This window comes from Musa acuminata, chromosome BXJ3-1 (genome assembly GCF_036884655.1).
Source record: "Musa acuminata AAA Group cultivar baxijiao chromosome BXJ3-1, Cavendish_Baxijiao_AAA, whole genome shotgun sequence".
Taxonomy (NCBI): domain Eukaryota; kingdom Viridiplantae; phylum Streptophyta; class Magnoliopsida; order Zingiberales; family Musaceae; genus Musa; species Musa acuminata.
The window spans coordinates 9287907-9298902 of record NC_088349.1 but is presented as its reverse complement, the minus strand read 5'-3'; the positions used below and the strand labels follow the sequence as shown (position 1 = coordinate 9298902).

The following is a 10996-nucleotide window of genomic DNA, read 5'->3' as shown; positions in this document are numbered from 1 at the left end:
TGACTACACATTAATATCTGCTTTATTGTTATGAGTTGTTAGTAATACATATTTCTTAGTTGAAGTCCTGTCTATCGTTCATGGTGATTACTAATGTAGCTCATTCTGGTTTAAGCCATGCAGAAATTTCTTGTGATCTTATCATATTCACACTTTTGGTTCAGTTGCAAAACTTTTTCCTGAACCATAACTTAATTATGGTTCAGGAAAAAGTTTAATTAGGAAAAAATATAAAAGGTTGATTGAAGCTCTCAAGGTTTGTGTCTCTGAAAAGGTTTCCATGCTCATAGTTCCCCTACTCCCCATTGTCATGATTAATATGCATGAGTAAGGTTTCCATCTTACTTATTTGGATGGCACATTAGGTGCAGTTTTGAGCTGCTGCTTTGATACTAATGCTCTATTAGCTGTTTCTAGTTTTAACTAATTTTGCAGCATAGAGCGGATATGGTTTGAGATAAAAATGTAGGTTTTGTATTGTGCATCCATCGATCAACTATTTGTTGTGTTGCAGTCCTTCAGCGGTATTCTTACGGTTTTGCTCCAGCCATTGCCCGACCGACTCTTGTACTGCAACAAGCAGAGGATTCATTGTAAGTTTTCATCAGTATTTACCCATCATCTGTTGGATTCTAATTTGATTTGCCTTTACCTTTTGTTAGCAGCCATGGTTCCTTTCTCTCCCTTGCTACAGAGAAGGAAGATATAAGCTGTGGTGCCTGCCTGTCTGATGGAGAATGCAATCGATATATCCAAGACACAACAGATTGCGATCAAAGTAGGTAAAGCTTCTTCTCATAACGGATGTCTTGAAGCCCTACTACATCTGCAACATGTTTAGATCTGACTTTTACTCCAAATTTTTTTTGTTTATTTGCTTGTTTGATCCTCTATGTTGTTGCATTCCTACATGATGTGGTAACCTCGGCAGATGAGTTCTATTTGATTTACAAGTATTATTTTAAATTTCATAAATGTTAAAATTCCTCAACAATTTGATGATCAGAATAATTTCCGAAAAGCTATGATAATTGAAACTCAACAGTAACCAAAAGAAAATTTTGCGATGTTTTTGACATAAAGCAACGTTCTTATGATTACAGAAGACAATGGACGCTGCTGCTGCTGCTAGTTTGATTGCTGCTAAACCCCCTCCGCGGCAACCTCCTGAGCCTGAGCCTGAGCCTGAGCCTGAGCCCGCTCTTCTGGGTTGGCGTCAGCGCGGCAAGTCGGGCAGGAGCTCCTCGCCGCCAGCCACCGGTCGATGCACCGGACGTGGAAGCCGTGGTTGCACGCCGGCAGCACCCGGACGGGGTCGCCCTCGCAGAATTCCGCCAGGCAGATGGCGCAATCCGCCCCCATTCCGGCCAGCATCGTCCCCGCCGCCGAGAATAGCATCGTCGGCGTCACTGCCGCTGCAGGCTTCTCCTCGGGCTCCTCCGAAGTTCCGCGGCGGTGGCGGCGACAGAAGAGTAGGCGGATGGCGGCGCCGAGCGAGAGGGCGAGGAGGATGGTGCAGAAGAGCGCGGCGAGGACGAGGGCCATGCTGGCGCCGAAATCGCTGGCCCCGGAGTAGGGCCCCCACTTGTCGCTGGTGGCGTTGCTGGCGCTGGCCCTTGTGGGCGGCGGAGGGTGTAGGATCGCGTCGTCTGCGTGCGGGACCGGCATGGTTGTGTGCTCCTTGGAGCTGCGGGAGGCGGCGACGGGGAGAGGAGAGTTCGCCGCTGCTTATCTCTTGTGTGTTTGATTTTGGCTGCGGTGGTTGGTTGCATGGTGGACATGGTTTAGCTGGCAAAGTAATTATACGACCAGGTGAGATTACTTTAGGTTCGTGCTTTCTGTTTCCAAAAGCAAAAACACCAAGGAACGGTGAAAATGGCTGTTTTCTAAACGTACGTCTTTCGTTTCTGACTCTAATTGTATTGTTTCTGGGACCTTCCAGGGGGAGCAAGGAACAGAATCTCGAGATGCCACCATGGGATCTGTAGCAAAATGTTCCCCGAGTTAAAGCAAAGAAGCTCTTGGGAGGGGAAGAAGGGTAAACTCGTATCTATATTTTCCATTAATTTTCATCAGCAGAAGTAAGCAAAAAATTCCAATCTTTCATAGCAACCTTGGAAATGACAGATTTTGTTACTAGTTGGTGTAGGTGAACCAACCGCTTGCCATAATTAATTAGCATGCACCTTGCACCTCATGATAGGCTCATTTAATACCCCCCTTTTTTTTGAAGTAAAATATTTGTTCACTTTTCACAGCATAAAATTACTATTTCATGACGTTACTGTGACGATCAAATTTCATTCTCTACTGATCTGTTTGTTACAGAGCTTCTTAGTTTTACTATTGATTTTGTTTTTGCACGTAGGAGCATGCAATCTCTTGTTCTTATTCTATCACAATCCTCGTGTAAGGACAAAAGAGATGAGAGTCCACAAGATGTATCAGGTGGGTCACACTAATTAATGAGAGGCCCAATCAATCAACAATGGAAGAATTGCCGTGTGAAGCCGAGGACAAAACGTATCACTCATCATAAATGGATGAATTATTTAGTATGTCGTGGAGAATGCTTCTCCGAGTTGATGGGTTGTGGATATCCTCCTAACGTCACTACTTGCAAGTCCTTCTCAGAGAAAAAAATATGGGGCGGATCACTTTTTTATCTATGGAGTACTTTTTATCTAAGATATGAGCTATGGGTAGGAGAAACCTTTTGAAGCCCAGTTTCTTAATGGGCCGTAGTTGGGCTATGAGTGTTACGCAGATGTCACTCCGATCTGCGTACATTTGTGAAATTTCTTATTGTTCTGTGATGACCGCCTGTTCTCTACTGGCATTTATTATTGAATTTGAATTATCTAATTTATCAAGTTTATTGTGTGTATGCCAAAAAATTATTTTAGAGAATTAATGTTCACCTTTTGTAACAGAGTTTCCTGAACAATAAGAATCTGCCACACCAAAAGATTTTGATGACACAACTTCCACATCACGTAGGACGGAGGAATATCATAAATCTCAAATTTCACGATGACAATACCACTTCACGTTGACAATACGAATGATACGTACGACAAACAGTTACGGATAACCAATCGAAAAAGAGAATGACGACGCGTGCATGAGTGCTGCTGAATGAACAGATTGCCACCTGTAAGTGGGGTCCGGTCCGTCGTCAATATGATGATGCCCACGCCCGTCCTCCTGATCTTAGATCTTGATACCAAAGGCCGGGAGGTGACGGGGGACTCATGCCACCATCAAACAAACCAAACTTCTCGAGGAGCTTATTGGCCATCACCCCAGCCACATAGGAGACACCAGATGCTGACACACCAAGGCTTAGGTAGTGGAAAAGAGTTTTCGTGTAGGCCCTTTGTGGCCCAACGTGGGCCTTCCCTGTAGCCAGCAGCGCAATGCATAGAAGGGATGCTGCAGCCACAGCTATGAGCTTGTGTTCCTTGTTGTCACTCCCCCTGAATGAGAAGCCGTAAACGACGGGAGGCACCGAACCAACTAAAAGGTATGATATTATGACAACAACAAAATGTAGGCGGAAGTTTGCTTTCCTCCCCAGCAATTCCCAGTATCGACCAGCTCTTTCATCCTCCTCGTGGTCGGTTGCCACATCTCGAGCAGTTCTCAACTCAAAAAGCTGTAGAAGAGTGCCTAATGTAAGTACTTACGTTGCTTTGCTTCAATTATGAACTAAATGAAGAGGGAAAAAAAAAAGTGCCACCAAAAAATTATCAACTTACTTTATGAATAATCAAAAGAAATCCACCAAACAGATTTGCCAGCCCTAAAGCAACGATGCTCACTGCAAAAGTCAGTAAAGTTAGAAAAATAAAATCAGTATTTATTTCCAATTTTGGACTCGAAATTTCAACAAGGATGCCACAATTTCTTGCTGGAGATTGGAAAAATAAATGGCAGTTTAATAAGAAAAAGAAGCTAAAAGTATTGGTTAATGAAGCTAAATAAAATCGTCTGTAACTACTCGACTTGTTAGACGAGACTCAAAAGCTAAAGGATGCCACAATTTCTTGCTGGAGATTGGAAAAATAAATGACAGGTTAATAAGAAAAAGAAGCTAAAAGTATTACTTGATGAAGATAAATAAAATCGTCTGTAACTATTCGACTTGTTAGACGAGACTTAAAAACTAAAGGACCAATAAGTCTAGCTCATTGATCCAGGTCAAGCATATATTTCTTTGATTCTGTGATGACTAGTTCCACCCAACTGAACGTCCCAGATTGTTTTCTTAAGAGGAAAAAAATAAAATAACTTCTCTCGATCGCCAACCTGACCTCACCCATTTCACTGGCTAAACATGTCAGATCTGATAAATCTTCATTCATTCATGCTGCAACAAAAACTTGACCTGATTACTTTTGGAATTGAGATGAGGATTTAATTTTGAAACTCACATGTTGAAGCATCAGCTGCAGCTGCTGATGACACGACACCCAGGCTGGCAATTGATTCAGCTAGACCTCCGTACACAATACTTTTCAGAACATCCCAGTCATTGCTTATTTCAGAAACTCTGGCACTTCGCTCAGGTACATCAAGTCGAACATCTGAATGTGGCAACACTTCAGTGGCAGTTGCTTCTGAACGTTGAATTATCTGGTCATTTTCACTAGTTTTTTGAATAGCACCATCTCCTGCATGAACATAAACAAAAGCTTAAGCTCAATATCTAGCATCACACATGTTTTTAGCATTTTGGACAACAAGGTTGCATCATACACAAAAATAAAAATGAATGCTGTCAGATAATAAGTAAAGAAAGTACACAAAGAAAGTTAAGATAGATGATGAAAGTAACATTATACAAAAGTTCCAACGATGTTTCTCCATATGCTGAAACGCAAGCAAAGATGAAGCGTAGCAAGATGAAAGTCCTAATATGATCTTTTTTAATTTTAATATAAATGCTAAGTAATTTCTGGTTTAGAGAAGATGAAACAAATTCAAGAATAAGATAATATTAAGCTAAAATACACTACATAACTGTCTTTAGTTGGTGAGCAACTAACCAAATAATGATCATCTTTGACAACACTAGTTCATTTATTTAGCATGACTTGCACTGATTGCCAATCACATGTTTTTGACAAATGCAACAAGTAAATTGCTTAGAATGCCAAATCTAAGTATTCCAGGGAAATTTAAGCCAAATGTTCACTTCACTGGAACCAGAACAAATCGACACAAATTACAAGCATAACGAAGGTGCAGTAGAAACCAACCTGGTTGGCTTGGTTTCTCGGGAACTTGCGGTGAACTTGGCGCATGAATTTTCTTTCCGTTCTCAAATATCCGGAATATGTTAAAACCACAGTCTGTTCAAAATCAGAAGAGAGCAATCATTATATGCACTAAAAAAAAACTGCTTTGGATTCCCCATCAATTCAAGGTCAAATATAATAAATAAAAAAACAGACATAGTACTCAAATCCATGATTCCCCTTGCTGCAGCATGCCCCAGGCCAGCACTACTGATTCAGCATGAGGATTGAGGAATGAGCCCTAAAATCCTCTACGTAAGCATATACCAGCATGACAACAGTATCAAACAGTAAAGGTAAATTTGGTTGCCACGGAGCAGAATAGCCGATACAGGCGATCCATTCTATTAACAACTGTCTTTATACCATATGAAACACATACATAAGCAGAATTAGCAAGTGCAAACCTGTTGGCATGAAGAAGCTGAAGCATGATAAACATCTGAATACATCTGGCTCTGGTGCATCACTTGGATTTGTCATTCCACTTGAAACAGCTCCAGTATCCGACTTCCCAGCATCATATTTTTCTTCGTTCACTTTCTTAGAAGGCCCACCATGTTGAACCGTCCTTTTTCTTTTACGTAAAATCACCTTTTTTGTTATACACGAGTTACAAATAGGACAGTACAAATCATGAGTATCTTGTTCCTCAAGTATCCTCTCAAGATCAACTTCTACCGCTTTTAGTTTACTCTCTTTTGGTAGCTTAATCTGTTGTTGTACAGCCATTTCATCTTGACTTTCTGATGTTTCAGAACATTGTGAACTTGATCCATTTTCCATCTTCATATTATTTAAGGCATGATTTACTTCTTCAGTTGATATATCCTCTTGCTCATTAATTATTTTACATTTAAAATCTGATTTTTCATTTCCGAGTTCCTCCCAAGTAGCAATCTGGTCATCCTTTTGGGGCATCAAGCCACCAGTCTCAACTGCAACTGCAGTGTGTGCTGTCACATAGCATGTTCGAAAATTTGTTAATCCTAATGTTTCAAGTAACAGGAACTATAAAAGCACATCAAATAGCAACAAAAAGATGCAATATGAAGACCATGGAAATCTGGATCCAGTAAATATGCAGGAAAAATCATCAATCAAAGACTGAGTTGGAATAGATGCAGTACCGACACTTTCATACTCCTTCAGCCAAAGATAAAAGAAAAATGATTGTATGTTTCCAACCACCAAAAGTGGACTATAATAGATCGAAAACTTAAAAAGAGTTCCAGCAGAGCTTATCTTACAGCAGAACATGAAGCTTAGTAACAATTTGTGAAATCCAACACATTTTTTCCTTTCAGTTTTTCCAATCTCTAACCAAAACAAATTTGTAATTGATATTCTCTGGCTCTCATTCTACATGAATATTTCCATTCTCTACGAATCCGGCCCTCCACGATAATACAATTTTTCACCGGTAACATGAACAACAAGATCTAAGATTAGCTGATTTGGTTTGAGGATATCAAATCTCAATATCATCAATAGGTTAATTGAGTGTTTGATCAACACGGTTGACTTGGTTAGTCTAAACAAAAAGAAAACACAGCGAAGAACCTAATGTCATAACAAGTAGTGGGTAATGTCTCATATAAGAAATTGCATCCCGTTTTGTATGCATAATTTTCTGGACCTAAGATGCTTTCAGCAACCAGACACTAAAAAGAGGTTGTGATGCATCAGCAAAGAGAATTATTCACTAAAAAAGTTGTGATGCACCACTAAGAAAGCACTTATATAAGAATTATTCACACCATGGCAGTTAATGCTTAATTAGATAATAAATGTGATGGCAGCTACGAAGAATGCAAAAGTTTCATGAGAGATTATCCTACCATTGTCGATCAAAAGCATCGTCCTAACAGTCGTGTAAAAATGCACTAGAAAAAGATTGAATAAAATCCAGCCGTGCTACTGCTAATCATCAAGAGCTGAGAAGGAAGTGTCATACAATTATGGCGAAGACCAACAGGACAAAGCCAAGAAAAGGAAAGAGATTAGCAAAAATTAGCAATTCATATCTTCCTTTCAGTGCTTCATCGCAAAAGGCAAACCTCACTGTGAGAAAACTACAGCAATCGACTTGTGTGCATCAAGGGATCTCGGATATGTCTTGCCGCTCGACGCAAGCGAACGCCAACAAGGAGGAGGCAGGAAGACGGGGCTCATTAGGGATCCAAGGGAAACCGACTCGCCCTTCCCTATGCATCGACAACAAAGCCATTCGGAAAAGAATGACCGATGCAATAGATTTCTGATGTAAGGACATGATTTCTAGCTAAACAAGCGTTCGACAAGGAATGGGAGCCCACTTCTTGAAACAAAGGAGCCATCCTTTCATCGAGATCTAAAAGAAGAAGAAGCTAAATAAACCTTATCGCCAAGATCCGAGGTCTTACCCTCGGATCAAACCAACATACCAAGCAAGCGACAACGAAAGGGTAACCACCCTCTGATGCCCTCAACCTTAATCCAACGCAGCCGGAATAGAGGAAGGAAGCAAACCCAACACACCAACCATGCTTCCATGGAGATGTCAAAGAACAAGAAACTAATCAAACCCCATCGCCAGGCTCCCATGCTCTCCCCATCACAACAAGAACCTCGATCACAACCGCAAGCTACGGTAACAGAGTAGGAATCCGACGATCGCTAGGCTCTCCCCGTAGCCATTGCCACTTCCCGAGGAAGAAAGAGGAGCGAAAGAGAGGAAACGAGATCAAAATCTTGGGAGGAGGCCAAGAACAACGCAACAAGGACAACGAGGTGGCCAAACCGAACGTAACAGAAAAGATGCGCATCACGAATCACGACAACGACACGGGCAAACCATAATAGTAACAAAACGAATCACGAATCACGCCAAAAGATACGAATCACGACAACGAGGTGGGTTGTCGTGAGGCACACTACACACGACACGAATGACGCAAAAAGAATCTTTCGGAATGTCGGAGGCCACGACTTGCGTCGGGCAGGGGAAGGCTCTCCTCGTACAAAGCAACAAAGTACATGGGCATTATAGTCATTTCATAATTCGCAGAAAATAGAGAAAAAAGATCGATTAATTAAAGAACAGGAAGCAACCGAGCACAAAGCACAAACCTTCCACTACCTCCGCTCCTTCTCTTGCGCTCTTCCTCGGCCGCTGCCTCGCTTCAAGACCACCGCTCTCCGCCTTCTCCCTCTCCATCTCCATCTCCCTCCCTCTCGTCTTCTTCTTCCTCCACCTCCAAGAAAGTGACTCTCTCGGCCATGGAACACTGCCTGCTCCCTTTTAATCTCCTGCTTTGTTTCTTAGTCAAACAAGCCAGAATAATAAATAAGGCACATGCAGCACGCGAGACCGACAGCTACAGAAGAGTTTAGTTCCAACCCATAGTTGTCCTCAACCTCTAACGTGTTCAATCTTGCAAGAGCTCTCCCTGCTATCTCGTTGGAAACGGCTGTAATGGACATCAATGTCGGATATCATGAACTCACCACGAAGCTTTCCGGTGGAGCTAATTAATGATCCATGAGAATAGCGTGAAACTATTTATGATGTTCATACGGAGGTTAGTGTTTGAATCAAACATATATCTGAGACTAAAATAAGGAGATGACCTCAACCGAAGACTTCCATCTCTGATAGCTTCGGTGGATGCGCTGTCAGCACATAAGTTTCAAGGTTGGAAATATGAGCCATCATTGGAATTATCATATTGTGCATTCTAGTATATAGATAAGGCTGGAATCAAATAGTCTACGTTGGAATTATGATCATGTACCCCACGAAATGAGGAGTGCTATGGCTTTGGCCGCTGGTTTCCAACGTTGAGTGAAACTATTTATGATGTTCATACGGAGGTTAGTGTTTGAATCGAACATATATCTGAGACTAAAATAAGGAGATGACCTCAAGCGAAGACTTCCATCTTATAGCTTCGGTGGATGCGCTGTCAGCACATAAGTTTCAAGGTTAGAAATATGAGCCATCATTGGAATTATCATATTGTGCATTCTAGTATATAGATAAGGCTGGAATCAAATAGTCTACGTTGGAATTATGATCATGTACCCCACAAAATGAAGAGTGCTATGGCTTTGGCCGCTGGTTTCCAACGTCGAGGAATATGCCTCAGAATAATAATAGTCAGTGACAAAGAAATAAAGGCTTCCACAAATACTGAAATGAAGAAGCCAAGCATCATGGTTTTCAAACCTGAATCTGACCATTTTAATTGGCCATGATGTTTATGAATATTTATTTTCTTATTTTGTTGTCTTTCTTTATGCACTGTATCGAGTTAGAGATGAAAAAAATCATGCAATCCAAGGAGTTGGGAGTAGGCTGCAGAGTATTAGATGTGCCGACCCAATTCAGCCATATTTAGAAGTATATCGCATTGTGTAAGTGTAATATCTTATTCCTAATTTTATCTATATTTCAAGAATGCAACGTAAAGTAAGAAATCTTAAAACTAAAATATGCTAACTCACTAAATAAAATGATAGGATTTTCCTAATTCATAATGTTTACAATACCTATATATAATTATAATATTTAATCAAAGAAAAATTTATACGTACTCTCACATAACATGTCCAAAAGTTTTATATATATATATATATATATATATATATATATATATATATATGTATTACACATTGGAGTATATATGTGCACTCCCACATTGCACATCATACAAAACACGTGTGCTCCCACACTGTACATGATTATATATACATGCATATAAGATATTTTTATTATAATTCATATATTTTTATGCATACAAAATACATATATTCACATTTAGCATATGATAAGCTGATGACAATTATATCATTCAAAACATACTTTCCTAAATATATTATATATACGATTATTTATACGATCACTATTTTATAGTAAATTAAACTTATACTTATTTGATTGAACTAAAAAATAAAGATGTTAAGAAAAGATCATGTTCGTAAAAAATAAAGATACTTATTAAATTGGAAGCATAGGGTAATGAGATGCCTTAATTAAGAACACTACCTCTTGAATTATTGATTTATGATAATTCATAGCAATAATTCATAAAAATATATATATATATATAATAAAATCTCTTATAAAATATACTATACTTAACCTAAAAATTCATCTAAATTCTACTATTATTTTTAATAATTTAATTTAAACTAAATGAGTTTATTAGCATCAATTAAACCATCCTATAATTCCGTAAAGAAGTTTTACTTCACTATTCTAGCAAACCAAATGATATTAAATTATCATGAAATTTTGTAGAAGATTATGAGATATATAAATCTAGTTATACACCAAATTTTGTTTTAAAATAGAATTATTTGGAGGCTAAACTATCTTTCTGATTAAACTACTAATATCTATTGTGTTATGATAAAACTGAGTTAGGATTATCTAAACTTATAAACATTATGTACTTTAATCTTAAAAGTTGAAAACATAAGCATATCATTTATCGTATTTGCGAAGCATAGAGATCACAAATGAGGATAAAATATATATATTATTTATATTTTTATTGGTATGCTAATTGTAATTCAATAATTGTAATTATTTATACCATTATACTCAGTTATATCAAACTCTTGAATTTGACTAACTTCTTCAAGTATAATAAATTAAATCAATTATCAAGATGAAAAGGTATTTATCTTCTGAAAAGTACCATTAA

General features: G+C 39.0%; 2 protein-coding genes across 4 annotated transcripts; both read right to left on the bottom strand.

Annotated features, from left to right (window-relative positions):
* Window positions 1-1045: 1045 nt before the first annotated feature.
* LOC135628997 (RING-H2 finger protein ATL79-like) lies at window positions 1046-1778 on the bottom strand. The gene has a single exon (XM_065136067.1). It carries the CDS (start codon window positions 1666-1668, stop codon window positions 1144-1146), a length of 525 nt encoding a protein of 174 aa, XP_064992139.1. The 5' UTR covers window positions 1669-1778; the 3' UTR covers window positions 1046-1143.
* A 1214-nt stretch (window positions 1779-2992) lies between these two features.
* Window positions 2993-8567, bottom strand: LOC135628994 (membrane protein of ER body-like protein). Of its 3 annotated transcripts, none has more exons than XM_065136061.1 (6): window positions 8415-8567; window positions 5711-6259; window positions 5265-5357; window positions 4437-4676; window positions 3762-3823; window positions 2993-3658 (listed from the first exon to the last, which is right to left on the bottom strand). In XM_065136061.1, the coding sequence occupies exons 1-6, from the start codon at window positions 8506-8508 to the stop codon at window positions 3179-3181; spliced, it is 1518 nt and encodes a 505-aa protein (XP_064992133.1). In that variant the 5' UTR covers window positions 8509-8567; the 3' UTR covers window positions 2993-3178. The 3 variants fall into 3 exon arrangements, with proteins under 3 accessions (XP_064992133.1, XP_064992132.1, XP_064992134.1); XM_065136060.1 differs by lacking the exon at window positions 8415-8567 and adding an exon at window positions 7730-8354; XM_065136062.1 differs by lacking the exon at window positions 8415-8567 and adding an exon at window positions 7364-7719.
* Window positions 8568-10996: the final 2429 nt, after the last annotated feature.

Excerpts from the sequence above, each read along its gene's own strand:
- LOC135628997 (XM_065136067.1), bottom strand. The coding sequence starts at position 1,668 with ATGCCGGTCCCGCACGCAGACGACGCGATCCTACACCCTCCGCCGCCC.
- LOC135628994 (XM_065136060.1), bottom strand. The coding sequence starts at position 7,889 with ATGGGAGCCTGGCGATGGGGTTTGATTAGTTTCTTGTTCTTTGACATC. Across the intron at positions 4,677-5,264 it reads CGAGAAACCAAGCCAACCAG|GAGATGGTGCTATTCAAAAA; the intron begins GTTGGTTTCTAC and ends ATGTTCATGCAG. Across the intron at positions 3,824-4,436 it reads TGCAGCTGATGCTTCAACAT|TGAGCATCGTTGCTTTAGGG; the intron begins GTGAGTTTCAAA and ends TGACTTTTGCAG.